The sequence below is a fragment of the Scyliorhinus torazame genome, chromosome 18 (genome assembly GCF_047496885.1).
Source record: "Scyliorhinus torazame isolate Kashiwa2021f chromosome 18, sScyTor2.1, whole genome shotgun sequence".
Lineage (NCBI taxonomy): Eukaryota > Metazoa > Chordata > Chondrichthyes > Carcharhiniformes > Scyliorhinidae > Scyliorhinus > Scyliorhinus torazame.
The window spans coordinates 161,485,433-161,512,601 of NC_092724.1; the positions used below are offsets into that span (position 1 = coordinate 161,485,433).

General features: G+C 42.4%; 1 protein-coding gene across 5 annotated transcripts in view; it reads left to right on the forward strand.

Annotated features, from left to right (window-relative positions):
- LOC140395697 (mitochondrial Rho GTPase 1) overlaps positions 1-27,169 on the forward strand; it is a 90,458-nt gene that overhangs the window by 19,721 nt on the left and 43,568 nt on the right. For all 5 annotated transcript variants that reach the window (XM_072483776.1, XM_072483775.1, XM_072483778.1 and 2 more), the window contains exons 2-11: positions 3,061-3,119; positions 5,525-5,606; positions 10,789-10,832; positions 13,796-13,849; positions 14,006-14,058; positions 14,289-14,397; positions 16,262-16,363; positions 16,911-17,009; positions 22,700-22,808; positions 26,699-26,819. In XM_072483776.1, the coding sequence (XP_072339877.1) occupies positions 3,061-3,119; positions 5,525-5,606; positions 10,789-10,832; positions 13,796-13,849; positions 14,006-14,058; positions 14,289-14,397; positions 16,262-16,363; positions 16,911-17,009; positions 22,700-22,808; positions 26,699-26,819 (832 nt within the window). The remainder of the gene's footprint in view (positions 1-3,060; positions 3,120-5,524; positions 5,607-10,788; positions 10,833-13,795; positions 13,850-14,005; positions 14,059-14,288; positions 14,398-16,261; positions 16,364-16,910; positions 17,010-22,699; positions 22,809-26,698; positions 26,820-27,169) is intronic.

Genomic DNA, 27,169 nt, shown 5'->3' on the forward strand with positions numbered 1-27,169 from the left:
AAGTTTCTACTTCCTGGCCGATCACTGGGTAATATTGAAATCAAATCTAAACTGTTCACGTGAAGGGGAGAGAAACTGGAGTTAGTCATGCAGCTGCATTTAGGTTCAGATACCACTAGTTATATTCTCAGTAACCTGGTGACCGAATGGCAATGTGTCTGCACCATCAGTATTTTTCACCTGTGACATTGCATTTGCGGGTAAAGACCAAATATAGTTTCATGGGGAAGCTAGTGGGGAGAATGTGCAAACTCCAAATGGACAGTGGCCCAGAGCCGGGATCGAACCTGGGACCTTGGCGCCGTGAAGCAGCAGTGCTAACCGCTGCGCCACCAGAACAGAATTCATTATAGAAAGATAGAAAGCAGGAGTAGCCCATTTGGGCCATCGATCTTGTTCCGCCATGCAATGTGATCATGGTTAATCCTCTATCTCAATGCCACACTCCAGCTGTCTCCCCATACCTTTGTCGCCTTTAGAGTCCAATGGTAAAATTGAGAGATTTTGAATATATTTGATGTTAATGACAACTGTTACCAACCCAATTGATGACTGGACGGGAAGATCCCAGAACAGAACCCTAACTCAAAAATCATACCTTTTATTTATTTAGAAAATGCGAAGGAACAGAGTAACTGGACCGCTAATTAGCTTTTTAACTAGAAAAAAAACATTTATTAAACATGAAAGATTGGATTATGATACTATACTCCTTTACTTCTCTCGCCCACCCCCACCCCCCAGCTTCACAAATGTATACAGATTTTAAGGCTAACACTGATTACAAAGCAAATCTTAGAATGGTCTCAGTAACACAGTCCCTTTAAACACACACTGGCTGTGTCAAACCACATACTCCATTCTAAACCTAAGTTAGTATCTGTGGATTTCTCCTCCAAAACTCTTTCTCCCCCCCGCCCCCCCCAACAGATGATGGTGACATGAGAGTTTCAAAACTCCCTTCCCAGAAAAACAAACTTTAAAGTTTTCTTTCATAACACTGCTTTCCATCAACGGTTTGCATTTCGAAATCCAGTCCAGGTTTTCCAAATGACTTCTCTGCTCCACTTTTTTTTAGGGGCAATTGAGCGTGACCAATCCACCTACCCGGGACATTTATGGGTTGTGGGGATGAGACCCATGCAGATTTGGGGAGAATGTGCAAACTTAATATGGGCCGGGATCGCACCCGGGTTCTCCACTGTGCTGTCCTTTCCACTTTTTTTTTTTTGAAAATCTTTTTATTGACTTTTCTATTCCGGTTTATTTTTAGCAATGAACCTAGCATCCAGGATATTCAACTCTCCCTTTAGGATTTTTTTTGTCCTAATTGCTTTAACTTTAGATTCCCAGACTCTATTAAATTGGCATCAAACCTTTGATTTATCTCTGAAGTCTGCTTTCCCACTTTAATTCTGGTAACTGCAACTGTCTCTTTAACTCAGAACACTTTGGTTACTCTCCCCTTAAATCCTCCTGAGCAATACCCTGTTTTCTGTTCTCTGGACTTCAGTCTTCGTGAGACATTCTTTCTGTCCCAATCCCTGATATCTGGGTCTTTGGGATGTCCTGTCCAGTCTGTCTTCTCCTGGCAGAGTTGAGAGATGTTAACTCCTTGGTGTACTATCTTCAACCACAAACAAATTCAGCCAAACTAAGAACAAAAAACCCTCCTACCTTAAAAGGCCCCCAGTTGCTAAGCAACACTGCTACTTCAGCCAGCCTCTATTTACTCTTCATGCCATAATCCTCTCTATACACCTCAAATTGAGGTATTCAAGATAATAAAAGATATGGATAAAGTAGACTTGGAGAGCGGATGCTTCCTCTTGTGGGGCATTCCAGAACGAGAGGTCATAGACTTAGGATAAGAGATTGAAAATTGAGTTGAGCAGAAACTACTTCTCCCAAAGGGTTCCGAATCTGTGGAATTCACTACCCAGAATGTGGTGAATGCTGGGACAGTGAGTAAATTTAAGGAGGAGTTACATATTTTTAATTGGTAACGGGTTTAAGGGTGATTGAGAACTGGCAAGACGATGGATGAGATCAGCCATGATCTAATGGTGGAGCAGACTCGATGGGCCAAATGACCTAATTCTGCTCCTATATCTTATAAACTTTGTCCAGCATGAATCTAACTATAGGTTTTGCCCTTCCAGGCACACACATGTTAAATTAAACCTACTTAAAATTATATTAAAATTAAATTATTTATTTCTAATGTTTAGCAATGCAAATATAAATCCCTTAAAATTGCCTGTGTTTTCTGAACTGGATTGCCTGAAAAAATGTGGATAGTTCCCTGGTGCTTGAGACACAAATCTCTATTATGTTATTTGCATGTTGGTTAAGACTTCTTCACTAAGCTCATGCCTAACTCCTTGTGTCTGATTTTTGACACTCATTCCAGACGTGCCAGTGGTTCTTCAATTTGACAACACCTCATTCTTTATTTTTTTGGGGGGGAGGGGGGGTGTTAGGGAATATATTTACAAAATAACTTACTTCAAATCCCCAATTACAATATTGTCCACTAAAAAATTCTTCACACAGGGCAGCACGGTAGCCTTGTGGATAGCACAATTGCTTCACAGCTCCAGGGTCCCAGGTTCGATTCCGGATTGGGTCACTGTCTGTGCGGAGTCTGCACATCCTCCCCGTGTGTGCGTGGGTTTCCTCCGGGTGCTCCGGTTTCCTCCCACAGTCCAAAGATGTGCGGGTTAGGTGGATTGGCCATGATAAATTGCCCTTAGTGTTCAAAATTGGCCTTAGTGTTGGGTGGGGTTACTGGGTTATGGGGATAGGGTGGAGGTGTTGACCTTGGGTATGGTGCTCTTTCCAGGAGCCGATGCAGACTCGATGGGCCGAATGGCCTCCTTCTGCACTGTAAATTCTATGAATGCTGACTATGATTTCTTATCTAATGTATATTGAAATTGTATGGTTCTTATCCAGCATGTTGGGTAATAACAAATCAAAGAGCTCCTGGAGAACACCCTTATGTGTTAAAAGATGGTCGTGAATCTGTAATAAAGCTGTTTGTTTTCTATTCTACAGCTAAGGTTGGGAAGACATCTTTGATTATGTCTCTGGTCAGTGAAGAGTTTCCTGATGAGGTAGGTCATTTCTTTCTATCAGATATATTTTGTTTGTCTTACTTTTATTTTGCCAAGATTGATTTCAAAGGAGAAAAGATGCTTGCAATTTTGGTATTCTGTAGAATTTACTTTAGATTTCAGCATTTGAACACCTAACTATCTCACCATAAACTTGGGATGGGGCGGGTAGTGGGTTTGCAACTGAACAACTCTTGCTTATTGTGTTTGTTTTTTCTCTTTAAGTTGGACTAGTTAATTCTCTGACTCTTCTTTCAAAAGTTCCATGGTTTCACTTATTTCTATGTTTCCCTCTTCTGCATCACTTATAATTGACCTGCTTCCAGGTCTCTACCAATTTATTTCTGTGACTGTCCTTCAGCACAAATTGGGAGCAGCTCAATGTCCTCTCGCCTCCAATTCACTTGCATATTTATGTTTAGAATGCGCCAAGCTGGAATATTGTGGCAGATATTTCAGTGAATTATCGTGTTGCTGAAATGTGACATTGACAATAAAGATGTGATATTTATTCAGAGTGTACATTGGAACGAAATGGCAAGCAGCAGACCAGAAGAGGGACAATCTTATCTGTTTCAAGTAAAGAGCACAGTATGATAAAGCTGTGTACTGACGCCAAAATTATTCAATCTATACAGAACATGTATTCAGTGTTAGATGTACTTCCAGAGGTATTCCAGGGGAATTCGGGACTTTGTCTCCAGAATGGCTGGTGATTATTCTTAGTAATACGGCCATGGATAAATGCATCTGTGACAGGTGGCTTGGTGAAAATGAGGTCAACGCGGTAGCACAGTGGTTAGCACAGTTGCTTCACAGCTCCAGGGTCCCAGGTTTAATTCCCGGCTTGGGTCACTGTCTGTGTGGAGTCTGCACGTTCTCCCCGTGTCTGCGTGGGTTTCCTCCATGTGCTCCGGTTTCCTCCCACAGTCCAAAGTTGTGCAGGTTAGGTGGATTGGCCATGCTAAATTGCCCGTAGTGTCCAAAAGATTGGGTGGGGTTACTGGGTTATGGGGATAGGATGGAGGTGTGGGCTTGGGTAGGGTGCTCTTTCCAAGAGCCGGTGCATACTCGATGGGCCAAATGGCCTCCTTCTGCACTGTAAATTCTATGATATAAATATTAGAGACAACTTGTGGTATGCTGACAACACCACTACTTGCAGAATCAGAGAGACCCTGCAAAATATCGTAGATCAAGCAAAATCTAGAAGTTTAGTGTATGAATGATAATGAACACCAAAAAGATAAAAACAGTGGTAGTTGGAATTAATACATTGGAAGAAACCAGAGTGAAGATTGAAATGGATAGTGTTACTACTGAGTGAGCAGAAGAGACATTGGTTTAACATCTCATCTGAAAGACAACTCCTCAGATACTGCAGCATTCCTTCAGTGCTGCAATGAAGTCTCAGTCTAAATTTATGAACTTAAATTTATGCCTTTGGGACTTGAACCCATGGCTTTTGACTTAGGCGAGAAGTTTATCAACTGATCTCTGAGCTGACACAGAAAATAACTTGAAAATATAATACCTCACAGTGGATGGGAATTTCAATGTTTTCTAGCGTTGGGACTAAAAGTACTTTGCCTAATTTTTTTCTTTCAACCTTCTCTCCTCCAAAATAAATCTGTGTATTTATGACTATTTTCTGCAGAAAATCTGTTTGAAGATACAACATCCTAGAATTGCAAATGTTTGTTTTAAAACTGTTTTTCCTACAATTATTTTCACAATCTTAGGAACGTGCTTCCCTGCAAATGAAGTATTTTGGAAATATATTTATTGTTCTAATGTGGGAAGCATTTATTAACTAAGTTACATTAGGTTCGATCCTTGCCCCCCTGGATCACTGATCGTGTGGAGTTTGCACATTCTCCACATAACCACGTGGGTCTCACCCCCACAACCCAAATATGTGCCTGGTAGGTAGATTGGGCATGTTAAATTGCCCCTTAATTGGAAAAAAAAAAGAATTGGCTACTCTCAATTTTAAAGAAGAAACTAATTTACATTGTTTTTTATCTGTGCAGTGCTTAAATGTCTGCTGAAAACTACTGGTCAGTGGCTCCAATGAAAGAACATAGACCTAAAATGTTACCGGCCTGACTGGCCAAGTGGCAGAGGAATTTTTTTCTCTTATCAATTCTTTCTTTCTTATCAAATTAAGGAGCAATTTAGCATGACCAGTTCACCTGCCCTACACATCTTTGGGTTGTGGGGGTGAGATCCACACAGACATGGGGAGAATGTGCAAACTCCACATGGACAGTGACCAGGTGCCGGGATCGACCCAGGTTCTCGGCGCCGTGAAGCAGAAGGAATAAATTTTGATGTGGAGTATGTGAATTAATCATTACCTCTGGCTGCATCTCATTCTGCAATTGTGCTTTGTTTTGTTAAAGGTTCCTCTGCGTGCAGAAGAAATCACTATCCCCGCAGATGTCACTCCTGAGAAGGTCCCCACGCACATAGTAGACTATTCAGGTAAAGAATAGTGCATCTTCAGAGTTGGTTTTAATCCGAGCGAATGAAGTGTTATCTGAAGCGAAATTCCTTTGAGGAAATTGCTGCTCTGATCTGTAGGTGACCATGTCTACAATATGAACAGTAAGATCTCGCTAACGCAAATGACTTTAGTTGTCTGATAGCCCAGAACTTGAGTATTTTTTTTTAAAAAGCAACATTTTGTCAAATCGTTTCATCTTGCACTCATCAGGACAATTCGCAAGAATACAATGTAAGGGAAAACAACAACTTTGTACCTTGGGAGAAGAGACTGCTGATTAGGTGGCAAGTGAACTCTGGTAGAGGCATTGCCGTGGAGAATGCACCAGTTGATGGTGACTGACAGTTAACTGCCGAGCATTGTTTGAAATTTAAAGCATGCAGCTTGATTCTGATTGGTCACGACATTGCCCAGATGAATGAACCAGCGAATGGCTGTCAGCTATTTTGATTAGCTGAAAAAGGTGCAATGTGTGTACATGTTCTGTTTGTCTGCAAAGAACAGAACCCTATATGTATTATATATGGGCAGCACGGCAGCATTGTGGATAGCACAATTGCTTCACAGCTCCAGGGTCCCATGTTCGATTCCGGCTTGGATCACTGTCTGTGCGGAGTCTGCACATCCTCCCTGTGTCTGCGTGGGTTTCATCCGGGTGCTCCGGTTTCCTCCCACAGTCCAAAGATGTGCAGGTTAGGTGGATTGGCCATGATAAATTGCCCTTGGTGTCCAAAATTGCCCTTGGTGTTGGGTGGAGGTGTTGAGTTTGGGTAGGGTGCTCTTTCCAAGAGCCGGTGCAGACTCAAAGGGCCGAATGGCCTCCTTCTGCACTGTAAATTCAACGATAATCTATGATTAATCTAGGACAAAGGTTCGGCACAACATCGTGGGCCGAAGGGCCTGTTCTGTGCTGTATTTTCTATGTTCTATGTTCTAATACAGCATATATTTGTTATTTTTCCTTGTATTGTATTCTTGTCAATTATCCTGATGACTGCAGGATGAAAAGCTTTGACAAAATGTCTCTATCAGCAATGCTCAAGTGAATCTTTTAATTGGTATAAACTTAGCCAGTGGAATTTCTTTTACACCTCATTGCATCTTATGGGTTCCTTCTGCATCTAAATGTTGGTTGTGTGAGGGAGAGAGTATTTTGAGCTATTGTTCGAAAGAACAACATTAGTGTTCGCATATATACTGACTGCTGAAACAACACCCAATACGGATGAGAAGAAATTTCTCCTAATGAAATATTAGGAAGAACAAAAGTCATTGTTTTTTGGCCCGTCCTTAACTCTATTCCTCAGCTCCCAGTTCCATCCCTGTCCCTGATAACTGTCTGAGACAAAACCAAACTGTTAACAACTTTGATTATATGTTTGCCCAACAATACACTTCTGACCACCTATTCACGCCAACATGAAGACCCACCTATTTCCATCCCCTGTAATATATCTGGCTTACCTTTGCAGGGATGAGAGATGTCCACTAAATAGTGAATTTGTATTATTTGCCAAGCTGGTTTTCCAGTGGCTCTGCCTGATGCTGTCTGTTCCTCGTTCCTTCATGCTGATAGATCATCTCGTAAAGTATTTTGCTTTGTGTGGAAAATTGAATAAGATCAGCAAGTGTATGTGTACTGCTGAGGCCTTTCTTTTGAAGCTGTCATGTTCTCTTCCCTTGAAATTGCTTTATGCTTGTTGAATCCAATCCATTGGGGAAACCAATAAGACATGACAATGCTATGCATTCAGTATTGAGGTTAGCTATTGCAATCACAGGTTCCACTTTTTCTAATCTTTCCACTCTTCAAGAGACAGAATCTGTTTGGAGGGTAGCAAGGGCAGGAGAGAGGGAATGCATGTTGGAGGAGCTGGACTAGTTATTCTGGTCTGTTCGACTGCTGTCACCAATCACTCTTCGACTGAGGCACAGCCTCCCAATCAGTTTAATGGTGATGAACCTGAATATGTAACAGGAGCAGGCTGGAAAATGGTCGCACTCGCCAGAAGAGCGAGGCTGCTAACGAGGTCTTCACTATCAAGTTACAAAGAGGACCTTGTGGTCTGGGTCTGGTATTAGTGAGTGAACTGAGAACCCTGTCAAATGAGCAAATGTTGCATAAAATCCCTGGCAGTGGTACTTGCTGAGGAAAAACCACCAACCACCTACTGTCATGGCAGCAGTAATGAATGAGGAGCTGAGTCTGAGGAAGTGGGAGAAGTTCCATTTGGGTGGGAGAGGGTTGCGAAAGGAAGGGATGAGTGAGTCAGTCTGGATGGAATGGGCGGAGATGAGTCAATGGGGAGGCTGTGGAGGGAGGGCATGAATGGCAGATGGGCTGAATAGAGAGGGAGGACATGTGTAAGTGTGTGTTGAGCTGATTCTAACATGTGTCTGAGGAAGGTGATACACTTGAGTCTATTTGATTAAATAAAATGATAACATTTTTACAAAATACTTAAACATGGATTTTCATATTTATGTTATGTTGATCTAGAATATGTAAACTTTAATAATAATACACAATGCTACTATGCTCTTTTATTGTTTAGTTTATTTTTGCTAGCATTAGGGCCTTGTATATATTTATGGGATGTGGGCATATCTATCCCTCGAGAAGGTGGTGGTGAATTAAAATTGGGTCACATTGAAAATAGTTTGCAGATCACTGCCAAAATCTGTTGTTTCAATTCACATGTGCATAATCCAGCATTGTCATGTTCTGTTGTTAGTATGGACTTCATCCTGTATTACATGCGCTAACTGCTTTAAATACTGAAATGCTGATGTCATGAGACAGAATCTGTTTGTAGGGTAGCAAGAGCAGGAGAGAGGGAATGTGTGATTGGAGGAGCCCCCTGGGAGAGGGACAGTTTTATTCCCATGCAATGGACACGGCCTTGACGAAAATAGATAGTAAACAGAAAACAAATGTTTCTACGCACTTAAAGTCTAATAATTCCACCCATTTGAAGTGGCCTAGAACTTTTTTCATTTTATAAAATTAGATGATTCTTGGTCACAAAGAAAATTTCAAACATTTTTTGTCCTCCGCCCCCTAATTTTCAGACTTTTTTGACTCCCCTCTACTTTTGTCTTCTCTGAACGTTACTATTCTTCCACATTCCTGGCTGGTGTCTCATGAGCTACCCTCATCTGAAACTCTTCCCATTGTCTAACTCTCAAAAGTCCCATTCCCCAATCACCCCTGTGCTTGTTGATCGATGTTGGCTCCCAGTCTTGATTTTTTAAATTCCCATCTTTGTCTAAATCCTTCATGGCCTCTCCCTGCCCTCCTATATCTCTAATCATCTCGAACACCACAACTATCTTAAGTTATCTGCGCTCCTCTAATTTGGTCTTTTGAGCATCCCTAATTTTAATTGCTCCCTCATTGTTGGCTGTGCTTCCAGATTCCTTGGCTTTGGAATTTTCTCCCTACGTTGCCACCTCTACTACACTTTAACTCTTCTCAAAACTCCTTGACTAAGCTTTTGGTCTGACCTAATATCTCCTTTTGTGTCACGTTTTGTTTTTATAATACACCTGTGAAGCGACTCGGGGCACTTTATTATGTTACAGTGCTACATGAATACAAGCTGTTGTTGCTATAACACCTGACATTACTGATCTGTTCGCCTTGCTTGTAATAATTGAGTAATTTGAACTGATTAATTTCATCACAACAGAAGAATGTTGGCTTAAGTTCATTGTGTGCTTGTTATTGAGTATTATAGAAACAATAGGAATTGCTACTGTGGTATACTGATAGTTACTACACTTCCTTTCTGATTTTATGATAGTAATATAATCGGACCTTTTAAGTTCACACATGGAAGTTTTTAATACAAATGTACACTGCATCTCTTTGTTTTTTAAAAAAAAAAAATTTAAATACCCAATTTATTTTTCCAAATAAGGGGCAATTTAGCGTGACCAATCTACCCTGCACGGGGATGAGACCCACGCAGATATGCGGAGAATATGCAAAGTCCACACAGACAGTGACTTGGGATTGAACCCGGGTCCTCAGTGCTGTGATGCAGCAGTGATAACCATTGAGCCCATGCCATCTCTTCGTAATATAAGTAATAATCTTTATTAATGTCACAATTAGGCTTACATTAACATTGAAATTAAGTTACTGTGAAAATCCCCAGTCGCCACATTACTGCGCCTGTCCGAATATACTGAGGGAGAATTCAGAATGTTCAATTCACCTAACAAGCACGTCTTTCAGGACTTGTGGGAGTAAACCAGAGCACCCCGAGGAAACCCACGGAGACATGGGGAGAATGTGCAGACTCTGCACAGACAGTGACCCAAGCGGGGAATCGGACCCAGGACCGTGGCGCAGTGAAGCAACAGTGCTACCTTGCTACCCCAAAACCTCTAATTCTTTCTACCACAGTGTTTTAAAATGTTTTAATTTTATTCAATTTTGGATATTGATTTTTAATATAATACAATGGTTTGTTTCCAATGCAAATCAGCCAACCAGATCTGATTGGTGAATGGATGTGATCTGAATGTATTTACAAGCTTTCTAGTAAATAGTTTCACATATCCGATCTCTAGCCATTTTACCAATGTGGTGTGTTCAATAAGTGATTGCCATTGTTACATTTGAGCAGTTTAGTTACTCTTGTGTGATGAAGTAGGTTGGATATTTTCTCAAACTGGTTGATTTAACATACATGTACTTTGAGGTGGAGGTTGGGGTAAAACGGTCTTGGACTAGATTGCATGGTATGGCTGGGCACACAAGAGTGTTTATATCTGAATGTAGATTATCAGTTTTCCCAAAATGTTTCCAATTCATTCGACTTCTACAACAGTGATGGTGAACACAAACTTGTTGCATGGTTTATTGCTTAGTCCAGAAGACTGGCATAGCGATAATGTCAGTGGACTAGTGAATCCGAGACGCAAGCTAATGCTCTGGGGATTCGGGTATAAATGCCACCACAGCATCTGGTGGAATTTAAATTTAATTAAGTGAAAGCTATTCCCAGAAATGGCTTTTGTATGGTTTCTCCCAATTTTTACTCCTTTCTGAAATTAGAGAAATAATTTTAAATAATCTTTCTAGAAATGCCTTTTGCACACTCATGGAAATTCTGTAGCCTTAGCCTAACAGTCTTTTCTCACCAACAGAAGCAGAACAGACCGAGGAACAACTTCACAATGAAATTTCCAAGGTGGGCTGGAAATAGATATACTTCGTGCAAAAGATCGCTATAGAATCCAGTGTTTGTTGCACTTTCTGGTTAGGTTTGAAAAACCCTCATTCTTGAGATTTGTGGGTTTTTTTTTTATAAACACATTCTAGCAGAGTGTATTACAAATTTTGACTTATTTCAGGCATTATCTCGATTCTTTGATTCATTGTTACGAAGGTGGGAAATATTAAATAATTAAAGCACACCCGAGTGTGCCAATTTATAATTTGCTCTGATGCGATGCTAAAGGTGAAATTAATACTCGTCTAATTTTCAAAAACTACACGTACACAAACTTTGTAGTTTTCAAGTTTGCCCTCTGAGTTTCCCTTTGTTTGTTTTGCATATTCATTCATGGATGTGGGCATCACTGGCAAGGCCAGTATTTATTATCTGTACCCAATTGCCTTTGGTGATAGTGAGCCGACACCTTAAACTGCTGCAATCAGAGTGACGGAAGGACTTCCGCATTGTTGATGGGGAGAAAGTTCTAAGAAAGTCCCCGGAGGGGGACTCTGATTAAATGATTTGTGGACGGACTGGACTTCTCAGTGGTCGAGGGGACCAGGACTGGAAGCACCGCTGGGTCTGGAGGAGGTCATGGAGTGCATCAATTCCATGCAATCAGGGAAGATGCCGGGACTGGATGGCTCCATACTCACTGGGAATGTTCAATGACTCGCTGTCGTGAGGGACTTTTTGGTTGTACAGGGGCACAAGGCAGGGATGCCCACTGTCCCCGCTGTTGTTCACTCTGGCAATTGAACCACTGGCCATCGCGCTCAGGTCATCAGATGGGTGGAGAGACATCAAAAGAGGAGGCAAAGAGCACAGAGTGCCCCTCCATGCAGACAATCTGTTGCTGTGCGTCTCTGACCCACAGCCAGCACGGAAAAGATAATGGAGCTACTGAGGGAATTTGGAACTTTCTCAGGATACAAACTAAACTTGAGTAAGAGAGAAATCTTCCCGATTAATCCCAGTGGAAGGGAGACGGAGATGGGAGCATTGCCGTTCAAGTTGGCCCAAACTAAGTTTAGGTACCTAGGGATCCAGGTTGCCCATGACTGGGCCCGGCTCCAGACATTGAACCTGGCCAATTTGGTGGAAGGGATGAAAGGGGACCTGCGAAGGTGGGATTCACACCCACTCTCCCTGGTGGGAAGAGTGCGGACAATGAAAATGAATGCCCTGCCGATGTTCCTGTTTGTATTTCGGTCGCTTCCGATCTTCCTCCCAAGTCGGTCTTCGCTAAGGTGGATAAATTGATCTCTGCCTTTTGTGTTGTTGTGGAAGAATCCTAGGATTCGGAGAACAGTCCTGCAGAGGGGATGGCACTGGGTGGTCTGGCATTGTTAAACCTAATGTATTGCTATGAGCGACGAACATGGAAAAGGTGTAGGGATGGCTTGGAGAGCCCGGATTGAAGTGGGTGCAGATGGAGGTAGAGTCATGTATAGGGTCAGCCTTGGTTACTGTCCCTTTCCTGTTCTCCCCGGTCACGTTTGCAACAAGCCCGGTGGTTGTGGCTTCATTGAAATCTGGAATCAATTCAGGCGCCATTTCAAGCTGAGGGGCAAGGATGGGCGCTACTTAGAAAACTTGGAAGAGGAAAGAGGCAGTGCGGTTTAGCGACATGGAAGTGGACGGTAGGTTTGAGAATCTGGAGAAGCTGACCGAGAAATTTCAACTACCGAAAGGGAGCGAGTTCAGATACCTGCAGATTCGGGACTTTCTCTGCAAGAAGGCCTCTCTGTTGCCAAAGCACACTCTGCTGGGCAGAATGCTATCACAGGATGTGTTGGGAGAAGGGAACATTTCAGACATATACGGGCGGCTGCTGAAGGAAGTAGGGCCCCGTTGAACAAAACAAGGGAGAGGTGGGAGGAGGAATTGGGCCTCGAGATAGAGGGAGGACTCGAGTGAGATTCTGTACAGAGTGAATTCCTCCACCTCTTGCGTCAGGCTGGGCCTGATACAACTGAAGGTGGTACACAGGCCATATCTGACCAAAGCGCGCACAGTGGGTGGGGACATGGAGGAAGGGGCTTTCTCGAAGGGATTGGGGAGGAGGGGGCCTGGACATTGCCATTTTTGGTATATCAGAGTTAACAAACTGCACCACATTTGCCCGTTATACTGCTCGTGAGTTGTATTGTCTTTGTTTTGCTACGTTTGGAATAAAAATATATTTTGTTTTAAAAATTAGAAATCTTGTGGCCTAATTTTTTTAGTTAATAACTGGAAGTTCAGGGCGACATGGTAGTGCAGTAGTTAGCACTGCAACCTACGGCGCTGAGGACCCGGGTTCGATCCCAGCCACTTGCGGAGTTTGCACTTTCTCCCCGTGTCTGCGTGGGTTTCACCCCCACAAGCCAAGGATGCGAAAGTTAGGCGGATTGGCCACGCTAAATTGCCCCTTAATTGGAAAAAATAATTGGATACTCTAAATTTATTTTTAAAAATAACTGGAAGTTCATTTTTAAAATTAATGGTCTCCCTTGAAATAATTTTTTTTTAAATTTAGTGTACCCAATTATTTTTTTCCAATTAAGGGGCAATTTAGCGTGGCCAATCCACCTACCCTGCACATCTTTGGGTTGTGGGTGTGAGACCCACGCAGACACTGGGCGAAAGTGCAAACTCCACACAGACAGTGACCTGGAGCCGGGTCCTCAGTGCCATAGGTGGCAGTACTAACCACTGCACCACCGTGCCGCCCTCCCTTGAAATCATAACAGTTGTCAGTGAGGACCGTATATAATTTACTTTAATAATCCAAACTCAATTTACTCTTTGAGATGCATCTGTAAACTATGTTCTCCTAAACTGTATCCTTCAGTGTCATGATAACAATTTATATCTTAAAAACAAGCTGACTCATACATTTTTCTGCAAGCTGATTTAAGCCTACCTGATTTGTTTTATACTTTCTCTTGCAGGCTAATGTAATCTGTATAGTGTATGCAGTCAACAGTAGAAATTCCATTGAGAAGGTGGGTGTAATTCAAATGATAAACTAATCTCAAATATTGGATTGAAAAAGTATTGTAATACGTGAATTTCATAATAAACCAGTTAGTTAGATATGTTTGGTTGCTGGCCAAATTTGCATCCTAGTTGCAACAAAAGTTTATATTTAACTATTGCAGGTAACGAGCCGATGGATTCCATTAATAAATGACAGGACTGATAAGGATAGCAGGTACTGTGAAGTTAGTTAAGTACTGCAATTTGTATTGGAAAGTGGAATGATTAAAGATAATTATTGCTGTTGAACTTGTATGCAGCTAGCTGGCAAAAATTATCTTGCTGTCTGTCTTCCATTTATGAAAAAAGATTCACCTAAATTACTGTAGAAAATCAATTTTTTATCCGCGGTTAATCAGATGTGTGGGTCAAAATTAATTTCTATAAATATATCCTTTATTCCAGAATGCCCCTCATACTGGTGGGAAACAAATCTGATCTTGTAGAACATAGTAGCATGGAAGCTATTCTTCCCATAATGAACCAGTACACTGAGATAGAGACCTGTGTTGAGGTAGGTCATGCTTTCTGAAGGACTCTTGATTGATTTGCAATGTTGAATTGCAGCTGTACTTGGAAGGGCATTTCAATTGTTTTAATATATAAAGTTAAGCAGGCAACCTTGAATTAGTATGCAAGTCCCGCTTTCTCTTCCCCTGACTGACGATATTTCGAATTGTTGCTGCAAGTGGATACTGTTCCAATGCCGTCCCAAAGTCCGTGCTGCTTTTACCATAGTTCTAATGTTAGTTTCTGATGAATACACTTTTGTTTCAATGTCGGTCTTTTTGAATCTTTTGTAATTTCATGCTCTGCCTGCTTGGCAGATTTAGACAGAAAGTGTTCTTTTACTCCAGGGAATCACTTTTTTTCAACTCATTCATGGGATGTGGGTGAGTGTTGCTGATAGAGTGGGGGGATATTACGGGCCATGAGGTTACACATTGTGGTTAAATACAATTCTGATCGCCCAAAGAGCCTCATGGTCGCCTAGCCTTGCATTGCTAGATCTGTTTGAAATCTTTCATGGTGGCAGTGCCACTCAACACGAAGGTCATCTGCAATGGGAATTCGGGACTTTGTCTCCATAACGGCTGGTGATCACTCTTACTAATACAGTCATGGATAAATGCATCTGTGAAAAGTAGGTTGGTGAAAATGAGGTCAAGTATTGGTGAAAATGGGGGCAGCACAGTTGTTTCACAGCTCCAGGGTCCCAGGTTCAATTCCTGGTTTGGGTCACTGTCTGTGCGGAGTCTGCACGTTCTCGTGTCTGCATGGGTTTCCTCCGGGTGCTCCGGTTTTCTCCCACAGTCCAAAGATATGCAGGTTAGATGGATTGGCCATGATAAATTGCCCTTCGTGTCCAAAAAGGTTAAGTGGGATTACAGGGATAGGGTGGAGGCATGGGCTTGAGTAGGGTACTCTTTCCAAGTGCCAGTGCAGACTCGATGGGACAAATGTCCTCCTTCTGCACTGTAAATTCTATGATTATTCTATGACAATGTGGCAAAGTGAGAGGTTGTGCCCTTTGGTTGGAAGAATAGAGGCATAGACTATTTTCTAAATGGGGAAAGGCTTTGGAAATCTGAATCACAAAGGAACTTGGGAGTCCTCGTTCAGGATTCCCTTGAGGTTAACACGCAGGTTCAGTTGCCATTTAGGAAGCCAAATGCAATGTTAGCATTCATTTCGAGAGGACCAGAATACAAGAGCAGGACTGTATAAGGCTCTGCTAAGACCCCTCCCCCCATTTAGAATATTGTGAGCAGTTTTGGGCCCCGTATCTAAGGAAGGATGTGCTGGCATTGGAGACGGTCAAGAGGAGGTTCACAAGAATGATCCCGGAAATGAAGAGCTTGTCATATGAGGAGCGGTTGAGGATTCTGGGTCTGTACTCGATGGAGTTTAGAAGGATGAGGGAGGTATCTCATTGGAACTTAAAGAATACTGAAAGGCCTAGATAGAGTGGACGTGGATAGGATGTTTCCACTAGTCAGAGAGATTAAAACCCAAAGGCACAGCTTCAGACTGAAGGGACGATCCTTTAAAACAGAGATGAGGAATTTCTTCAGCCAGAGGGTGGTGAATCTGTGGAACTCATTGCCATAGAGGCTGTGGAGGCCAAATCACTGAGTGTCTTTAAGACAGCGATAGATAATTTCTTGATTAATAAGGGGATCAGGAGTTACGGGGAGAAGGCAGAAGAATGGGGAAGATAAAAGTGTCAGCCATGATCGAATGGTGGAGCAGACTAGATGAGTTGAATTACCTAATTCTATCTCTGTATCTTATGGTCTATGGTCTAACATCTGCTGTAGCCATTTAATTATTTTTAAATATATACAAAATATGAATATTACTGTTTATTTTTCTAGTGCTCAGCAAAAAACTTGAAGAATATCTCGGAGTTATTTTACTATGCACAGAAAGCTGTTCTGCACCCAACAGGTCCACTGTACTGCCCAGAAGAGAAAGAGGTAATGGGGTAAAGACCCTGAATAAAAGAATATCGATGTGCTAGTATCTTAACCCTCATACACACTGTCTCTATTTGCATAATCTTGAACGTAAATCAGTCCCTGAACAATTTTGTGCAGGGTAACCTGTTCTGTGGGGTCTGTCAGGGCCACTGTTGAGTCATCTGTTAAACTGGTGCACAAAAGCAGCTAAATTATAACAATGACTATCTTTTAAAAGGATTACATAGATTGTCAAAAGCTCTTTTTGCCCAACATGCAAGTTGCTCTGTAGATGCACTTTTTTATTTAAAAGCTTTCTCACAGTCTCTTTTGATCTGATCTTAACTTTCATTTTCTGGCCCTGTAGAGATTGCGACATTGTGCAAAAAAACTTTGGGAATCAATTTCAAGCCTGGCAGTCAGACGAGTTGTGGCATTGTTTCCACTGGGTCTTAAAGCCTTAATTTGAATAATTTTGTCCTCCTTGTTTTGTTTCTTAATTTGACGTTAAGTAGGAAAGACTATGGCCTGTGGGACCTAACTTGGCTTGTTTGTATACTTACAGATGAAACCTGCCTGTGTCAAAGCCCTCACTCGCATTTTTAAGATATCAGACCAGGATAATGATGGGATTCTCAACGATGCAGAACTCAACTTTTTCCAGGTAGAAAACTAGTCTGTGCACATACCTCAAAATAGTATTTCTAGTTAGAATGGCCAGTTATATGAACTCATTAAGGAATGTCATGGCTGACTAACTTTTTTTAAAATATTTTATTCCAAACATAATAATACAAATAAATATCACCAAATTTCAGTTTGTCATTTTCCCTTTTTTCTCCCCTAAACTACACCAATATGCCCCTCCCCACACCCACTGGCGGCAAACAGATCTTCAAATAGAGACAGCAAGAGCCTCCAACTTGCAGAGAAGCCCTCATGACCCCTGAGAGCGAACTTAACCTTCTCAGAAATTCTGCCATATTCCCCCAATCACACCGATACCTTTGGCGGCGCAGCCGACCTCCACTCCAGTAAGATTCACCGCTGAGCAATCAGTGGTAAAAGCCTCGACACTGGCCCCCTTCCCCATTCTGGTTAAGCTCCACATAGTCCTTTATCACCAAGGCAACCTTCTCATCGACCTTGTTATACATCAGGAACACTGAATCAAACCTCCACGCGGGTCTCTGAGCCCGTATCTGGTCCATAAACAGCCCCAGGGATCTCCTTTGCCGTACCCGAACTGGCCACTGACCTGGGACTTGACCTATTCATCCTAGGATTTAACATGCAATTGAAATTATCCACCATTATCGGCTGATGCGAATCAAAGTCCGGGTTGGAAGCTAACATCTTAACAAAGTCCACATTGTCCCAGTTGGGTGCATACAAATTTACTAAAGCAACCAAAACCTCTGCCAAGACTCCACCCACCACCACGTACTTAGAGTCAACCCCCAAGTGAAATGTCTGCCTAATGCACCCCTTTCTTTAGCTGCCTTTGGTCCTTCACCCGCATTTGTGTCTCCTGAAGGAGGACCACATCTGCCCTCAAACTTTGTAAGAGCGCAAACACACAAGACCGTTTACCGGACTGTTCGACCCCCACAAACTCCACGTTACTACCCTCACCAAGGGTTTCTGAACCCCCTGTCTATTTAGGTCCAGCATCCCCGCCGAACCCAAATCTTGCCACCTTGCTCCCCACTAGTCCAGCCTATACAAAATTGCCTCCCCTTCCATCCTCTTCTGCACCCGACCACAAAATCACCTGCGCCACCAGCACCCCCCCCCCCCCCCCCCCCCAAGCCCCCAGTACCCACTGCAGACCTCTCCCCCACATTTGTTTACTAGCAACTACTGCTCGCATGGCAGCTCCTGCCTGGACATCACAAGAACCCCGCCCAAACTACCCCTCACCCCAACTCTACTTTCCCCTACCTCCATCCTTCGGAAAGCTCCTACCCTGTAAATTAATGTTCTTTGCCCTTGAAAGTCACCCAGAGTTTGGCCGGATAGAACACCCCAAAATGTGCCTTGCTCCAATAGAGCATTGCCTTGGCCTTGTAAAAACCTTCCTGCCATTTGACCAGGTCGGTCCCAATGTTCTGGTAAATTTGTGTCTGATTCCTCTCCCAGCTAAAGTTAAGCGCCCACCTCAAAATCCTCTCCTTCTGAAACTTGTGAATCCAGATAATCACCGCCCATGGCAGCACCCCAATTCTTGGCCTCTGACGTCGTGATTGGTGGGCATGATCTCCGGGGCCTTATCGAATACCCCCTCCTCGACTAGCTTCGCTAACATCCTCGACATGTAGTCCATGGCACTCATTCCCTCCACCTCCTCCGGCCACTCCACAATTTGTAGAATCTGCCGCCTAGGCCGATCTTCCTGATCGTCGACCTTCATCCTCAGCACCTTGCAGGCCTCACCCAGTATCGGCACCTCCCCAACCAGTGACACAATCCGGTCACTGTGGTCTGACACCGCCCTTTCCCCCTCTCGGATCGTCGCACCTTGTGACTCCAGGCGTTTCTCCCACTCAAGTCCCGCGAAGAGGAGCTATCGATCCCTCAGTCTCCCCGAACCATTTCTCATGCATCTCTTTCCAATGATGCAGAAACTCCCTTTGGTAAAATCCATCAACTGCTCCACAGGCAGTGTGGTACGCGATGACGACGCACCCAATGCCGCCATTCTTTCAGTTGCTGTGCCACACGGATCCTCCACTTCCTGAGCCAAAGCTTTATTCAATGTTTTTTAAAATAAATTTCGAGTATCCAATTCATTTTTTCCCAATTAAGGGGCAATTTAGCGTGGCCAATCCACCTAACCTGCACATCTTTGGGCTGCGGAGGTGAAACCCACGCAAACACAGGGAGAATGTGCAAACTCCACACGGACAGTGACCCAGAGCCGGGATCGAACCTGGGACCTTGGCCCCGTGAGGCAGCAGTGCTAACCACTCCGTCACCATACTGCCCCGCTTTATTCAATTTGCAAGCTGTTGTAGCCTGCCAACATTCCACTTTGGAGGAGAGACAGACTCCCTCCACTCATTCTGCACTTTTTACAAGCAAACTGCCCATTAACTGGACAGAAACGGCCAAAAATGAAGTTTCCAAGCAAGAGACACCTTGTGTGCGACTGATTAGCTCATGGTCGCCATCGGTGTCATGGCTGACTAACTTGATTTAATTTTTTAAGAAATTAAGAAGGATGGGTAGCACATTCGATATAGTCTACATGGATTTTGACAAGGACCCACGTTTAAACTGGTCAGTAGATTAAAAGCTCATGAGATTCAAGGGAAAGTGGCGACCTGGATCCAAAATTGGGTCATTGACAGGAAGCAAAGGGTTACGGTCAACGGGTATTTTTGTGACTGGATGGCTGTTTCTAGTGGGGTTCCTCAGGGCTCAACACTGTGTCCCTTACTGCACATGGTATATATTGTTATGACTAAATGAGATTGGGTGCAATGACTCCCCTGTTCTACTGTACAAGGTCTGAGCATGACACATTTTATTTTGCGAATTTATAAAGATGAAGGTGTAACTCAATGTCTGTGCTTAACCATTTAAGTGCTGATTTCAAAGAAAGCAGTCTGGCAGATGTCCTTGACGTTAAACATTTTTAAAATTTGAGTTAAAACCCACCTAGGTAAAGATATAAATATATTTAAAAAGCTAAATCCATGTCCTGACCTTCGCAACGCACACACACATGCAACATTCCAAGTTGTACAGTTGGAAGTTACTTTCTGGCCCAATTACAGCTCAGTGTTATAAGATTTTTTTAAATCAGCGAGCGTTCACTGTTTGAGTTCTCTGGTATCTGTGGCAGAAGCTGGATTTTCCACTGTGTTCTTCAAAATTCAGTTTAGTTGAAGCCCACATAAACTGCAGTTACTGGAGATGAATTTTTAAATTGAATCCGTTCTTTTCAAAAGTCAATTATTTTTGTTCCTGATCCTTTTTGAAAATTCTCTATCTCTTTTCTGGATTTCAAATAGAGACATTAGAGATAGGGTCTTGAACTTAGGAGAGAAATTGTTACTGCTCCACTGGCAGCTTTCTTCCACATTCCTGCTTAACTTGCATGTTGTGATAAAAGACATTCAGAAATGGTCATTCTAGTCAAATGACCTTTCTCCATAACTATTTCAGATGACAAATTAATTGGCTCATGCTTTGATAGACCGTGACTGTTGTTTTATGGCATAGGCGATTAGACTCTGTAATGCCTCAGCCATTAATTCCTGAGTGATCCATCCACTACTTGAGAGGTAGCTTAATAGAGATGAAAATTCAGAGGTCCAGTACAGTTTTAGTAAATCTTATGAAGTAGTTCTTGGCCTCTGCCGTTATGAACTTCCACAGGTTGTCTTAATGTGTCTTTATCAGAACCTTGCAGAAACTGGCCAACTTGTATTGCCAGATGCCTGGTGACTTGGACCAGCCATGTTAAGTTAGTATCTGCTTGCGTTTTAAAAAGCAGTTCAATATATTTTGATGAGCTGATAAAATTAAAGATTAATATCACACATGCACAAGTCATTTAATTATGAAAATATAAATGTATTGCTCTTGCATGTAGGGGGCATGATTAATAATGTTGGGTGGCACAGTGGTTAGCACTTCTGCCTCACGCGCCGAGGACCTGGGTTTGATCTCGGCCCAGGGTCACTGTCCGTGTGGAGTTTGCACATTCTCCCCGTGTCTGCGTGGGTCTCACCCTCACAACCCAAGGTGTGCACGGTAGGTGGATTGGCCACGCTAAATTGCCCCTTAATTGGGGGAAAATAAATTGGTCACTTTAAATTTATAAAAAGAAATAATAAAGATGTTATGATAATCGATTGTGTGGTTGATAATGAAGAAAAAAACTAGACTGCAGGAAGTTCCAAAGGACCGGTTGACTGGGCAGAAAATTGACTATCTCATATTGGCCAAGTGGCTAACTCACCATAAATCATGTATTGAAGAATGTAATAGGAACACTGCATGTGGCTCTGGACCACCTTAGTGTTACAAGAGAGCACCATTTGAATTTGAATTTTATACCGCTTGGTGTCTTCGGTTTGAGGCTGTATAAACTTAAATTGAAGGCTGTCGTGTCGGTGTGCTGTCAGTCACTAACATGAGTCATCCTGTTCGAACTGTATGAGAATCCCAACAATTTGTAAGACTGAGGGAAGACTACCAAGCCACAGGAGTGATAGCACTGACCAATAGGTAGCTTTTATGGTGAAACAAACTTAAACTTAAACACAGAATTAACCATATTAACAATTAAGAAACAGATTTACAATTAACAGTTAAAACCGTTCTTAAATAAAAGGGGGGGGAAACTTTAACTCACCATCTAAACCTGCCAGTAAATATTCAAATTAAGCAACCCAATACAGTTCAAATGCCACTTATAAAGTTAACACACAAAGTTAATAATCAATCTACTTCTCTTTGCAGCCTTTAGAGAGAGACCCTTTCAGCAACAACCTGAAAATCCTTCTGTGTGGTAATGCCAAAGGCCAATGGCAAACTTCTGTTCGACTTAAACTCGTACACCAGACTGCGCAACTACAGAGAGACCTGGCCCCTCCCATTAATTATATTGTATGTATCCTAAACACATTGCCTCTAGTCTCCTCCCACTAAGTTGTCCCATGACCTTCTTAGCTATGCCTACACACAATCCCCCATAGCTGATCTACAGCCCAGGGAACATCCAAACATGAACTATATTCCATTATCTATCCATTTGTAAACAGGTGAGTGGTTAAAATCAATGATAACCTCACTTTTACAACTCTTTAATCACAGCTTTAGCAGGCACACAAATGAATGAAATTCGCTTATTGTCACAAGTAGGCTTCAAGTGAAGTTACTGTGAAAAGCCCCTAGTCGCCACATTCCGACGCCTGTTCAGGGAATATACTGCTTGTATGTATTTGAACCCTTGGCTTTTAATAACATTGTTACAATAAAATATAATATATAACAATTTCTTGCATTCATCACAACCCTGCCATCATTCTTTCAACATATTAAAGAGTCCAAAATCCAGTATCCGACCATTTCACAGATCTAGTAAATCTCATGATACATTAAATCTTCACTTGCAATCTTCACTTGGAAGTTGCTGTTTTCTGATCAGTTGAAGAAAAGATAAATAGGAAGGAAGATAATTATGAGCATAACAGATGGAGGTCATGGGTCTTGTTTGATGGAGATACCCTGGGCATTGTGAAATCATCCTTCCAACCCCCTACTGTTAATCATCACCCAACTGTCTCAGTTAGTGGACTTGCTCCGGTATGTAAACTTTATGACCTTTATTTCATTCAGAGAACCTGTTTTAACACCCCACTGGCACCTCAAGCCCTAGAAGATGTGAAGAACGTAGTACGGAAGAACATGAGTGATGGTGTTTCTGATAACGGGCTGACGTTGAAAGGTAAACCTTTATATTTGTAAAATGCTTAGTTGGTTCTTGGAAAATTGATGTTTTCTCCTCCAGTAAGTGTAATTCCTTTCAGAAAGCTGACGTGTTTGCCCAAATTTAGTATTGCCTTAACAACAGTGTGCCTTCTAGTCCCATGGCAGATAACTGTGCCGAAACTTGGACACACGAGTGTTTTACTTATGGAGGTATGAGCTCTTTTTTTTCCAAGCAGCAAAATGTGAAAAAGCTGAAACTTTTAATTTTAAAAAAGGCTGTAATGTTTGAGGCAGCAACCTGCTTTGGGCATCTGGATGAGTGACAGCCACTTGACTTTCACTCCGACTTTAATTCTCTGGCGAGTGTAATCACAACCATCTCTTTCAAAGCTATGGAGAAATTGCAAGTTTTAATTCTTGTCAGCATGAGCTTTTACTGGCCTAGCCACAAGAGGGAGTGCTTCAATGAGGAGACTTCTGCCTGACCTTGCCACAAGAGGGGAGTGCATTCGCGTATATGTATTCGTAAATTGTCTCCAGTAAATGCATATACTATCTTTACTATTCGAATTCTCCTTTGACTGAGCAATTAAAGTATTTCTTTTTTTTATAAATTGAGTACCCAATTAATTTTTTCCAATTATGGGGCAATTTAGCATGGCCAATCCATCTAACGGGCACATCTTTGGGTTGTGGGAGCGAAACCCACGCAACCACGGGGATAATGTGCAAACTCCACACGGGCAGTGACCCAGACCCGGGATCGAACCTGGGACCTCGGTGCTGTGAGGCTGCAGGGCTAACCCACTGCGCCACTGTGCTGCCCCCAATTGAAGTATTTCAACTTTAAATTTTACTGAGTGTTCTCTTTTCCTTTCCCCTGTTGTTCCTCAGTTGACACTATATGCAGCTGCTGGGGCAACAGAGTGACCTGCTCTTCGGTATTCTGTGTATGTGATCGCAAGAAGTGTTACAGCACGAAGGAGGCCATTCAGCCCATCATGCCAGCACTAGCTCTCCGAATGCACAATTCATCTAGCGCTATTCCCCTGCCCTCTCCCTCTAACCCTTCACATACGTCCTTTTCAGGTAACAGTCTAATTCCCTTTTGAATACCTTGATTGAACCTGACTCCACCATACTCCTCGCCAGTGCATTCCAGATGTTTACCACTGGCTGAGTGGAAATGTTTTTTCTCTTGCCTCATTTTTGCTTCTTTTATCAGTTAGTTTATACCTGTGCCCCCTTATTCTTGATGCTTTCGCGAGTGGGAACAGTTTCTCTCTATCCTCCCTGCTTAGGCCCCCTCGTTACTTTGAACACTTTTATCAAACCTCTGCTCAGCTGCCTTTTCCCAAAGGAAAAACAGCCCTAACTTCCGCAATCTATCTTCATAGCTGAAGTTACTGGATCCTGGATCCACACTTGTGATTTTTTTTTCCCTGCACACTGTAGTGCCTTCGCATTTTTCCTAAAATGTGGCTCTCAGATAGGATTCTATATACCAGCTGATGCCTAACTAGTGTCTTATACAAATTCAGCGTAACATCCTTCCTCCTGTACTCTAGTGATGATTCCTATCTCCCGCTGTGTTTGGTGCCTTGTTCGCAACACCAAGTGCAGTTTATACTGAATATGCCTGTTTCAGATGCTGCAAATGTATGCAGGTATGGGTTCAGATCTGTAGTTTGTTGTATTTCTAACAGACTTTGAAAGTTAGAGAACAAAAGGCATTTTTATGACTGGAAATGTGAGGTCACAATTGCCAATTGAGTAGTCCTTGATTAGGTTTACTGCTAACTCCCTTCAGTGGTCCAGTTTCATACAAGAAAATGTATAAAATAGCCACAGTATGGCATTAATAACAATTCCACAGGAAGACTCCACTAGATTGAGCTGATCACTATCCCATCCATCTTCCATGGTGCACAATTCCCAATAAAATGGAGATTTCCTTTTCTTATTGTTGGTTCATAAACAAAGTGCTGAAAGAACTAAATTGCTAGAATTATTGCATTCATTTAATGAATCCAGCAATTGAAAGTGGTGTTTACTTTGAATGTTTACTTAGGAAAGTGCCACCCAGAAAGTCCCTTAAATCAGTAGTATCAGAAGAAACTGGCCAGGCTGAATCATGTATTGGGAAGCAATTCATTATTCAATAGTGTTCTGTGCCTTTTGGCCTAAGATGAGCTTGAGGTCTGGTGTAATGCCTGGATCTGGCATGTCTCTCTTGTGGGGGCCATGAATTGGATTCAATTTGAATTGGTTTTTGAAGCAGGCAAGGAGTTGGATTAGGGGTTTGCCCCTGTCCACACTGAACTCTGGCTTTGTAACTCTGATAAAGTAATTAAAAAAAGGAACATCTAGCTGAGGACTGGCTCACAACTTGAACTGTTACATCCAATGGCTGAGACTGAGTTTAGGAGGAACTTCTTCACCCAAAGGGTTGTGAATCTATGGAATTCCTTGCCCAGTGAAGCAGTAGAGGCTCCTTCATTAAATGTTTTTAAGATAAAGATAGATAGTTTTTTGAAGAATAAAGGGATTAAGGGTTATGGTGTTCGGGCCGGAAAGTGGAGCTGAGTCCACAAAAGATCAGCCATGATCTCATTGAATGGTGGAGCAGGCTCTAGGGGCCAGATGGCCTACTCCTGCTCTTAGTTCTTATGTTCTTATGAGACCACAAGTTGAGACTACAATCAAATGATTGTTAATCATAACTGTTTGTGACTTTTTTTAAAGTTTCTGTATCTATGCAAAACTATGCTTTGTATTGCTCTCTCCTGCTCCTTGCATGCACCCTGATTTCTCAAAGGGTAACATTCATTTGCACTTCAACCACAATAGCAATTCTCCATTTATGAGCTCAGATAACATGTGGATATACTGTTCAATGGTGGGAGGGCATCACTAATCTATAAACATAATAATTAGAACCCTTACAGTGCAGAAGAAGGCCATTCAGCACATCGAGTCTGCACAGACCATCTGAAAGAGCACCCTACCTAGATCCACTCCCCACCCTATCCCTACAACTCCACCTAACCTGTACATCATTGGACACTAAGGGGAAATTTAGCAGGCCGATCCACCTAACCTGAACATCTTTGGACTGTGACAGGAAACTGGAGCACCCGGATGAAATCCACACAGACACTGGAAGAATGTGCAAACTCCACACAGTCATCCAAGCCAGAATTGACCCTGGGTCCCTGGCAGCAGTGCTAGCCACCATGCCATGTTAGTTACTTTAGGGACTATGTTTAGTTACAGAATCTTATATCCGGCAAACCTGCAAAGACGTGAACAATGATGTCCCTTTCTAAGCTTCATCAAAGGCCTAAGATTAGCAGTGAAAACTATGACTTTTTTTATCTCCTTGACCCAGGTACTAAAGTCATAGCTTATATACATTTATGCCTCTCAAATTAGAATGAATTGGTGTGAAGAGCAGTGATTTATGAAGGCAAATACAGTGGCCACTTTACTATTTCTATTTTTTGGTTGTTGTATTCAATGAGACAAAAAGACAGTTAATCTCTTGGTGGTGATGTTCCTCAAGAGCCGAATATTGGCCAGGGCACCAGGAGAATCCCATGCATCAAATAGTGCCATAGACTGTTGGGTAATCAGAGTCAGTTTAAAGTCTCATCCAAAGATTGACAGCTTCAGCAATGCAGCACTTGGTGTCAGTACTGTGCTGACAAATCAGCAGAGATTGTACACTCTAAAATGTCACTAAAACTCAGAATTCTCCTCGTTTACCAGATGGAATTGTTTTGCTGTTGGAACTGATTTGATGGAAGTTTCCATTTGCAGGCCCATTTGCTGTAGATAGGTGAATTTAGGCTCTTGAAAAGGAAATAATTTTCCAGGTATTAATTGTTCTGCTCTGTGTTGCAGGTTTTTTATTTTTGCATACCTTATTTATTCAAAGAGGGCGACATGAAACGACGTGGACAGTTTTGCGTCGGTTTGGATATGATGATGACCTGGAACTCACGCATGAATATCTATTCCCGGTGTAGGTATTGGACCTAAGTATTCTCTGTGGCACTTCAGAATAGTGGTTTATAAATGCTGCATATATGTGCGACGTAAAAGATAAAGATAGTGCTAAGTAACACGGGACTAAAGTGAACAAAAATAATTTGTTCTTCATCCGTGGACGGCACTAGCATAGTGGTTAGCACTGTTGCTTCACAGCTCCAGGGTCCCAGGTTCTATTCACGGCTTGGGTCACTGTCTGTGCGGAGTCTCCCCGTGTCTGCATGGCTTTCCTCCGTGTGCTCCAGTTTCCTCCCACAGTCCAAAGATATGCAGGTTGGGTGGATTGGCCATGCTAAATTGCCCTTGAGTGTCAAAAAAGGTTAG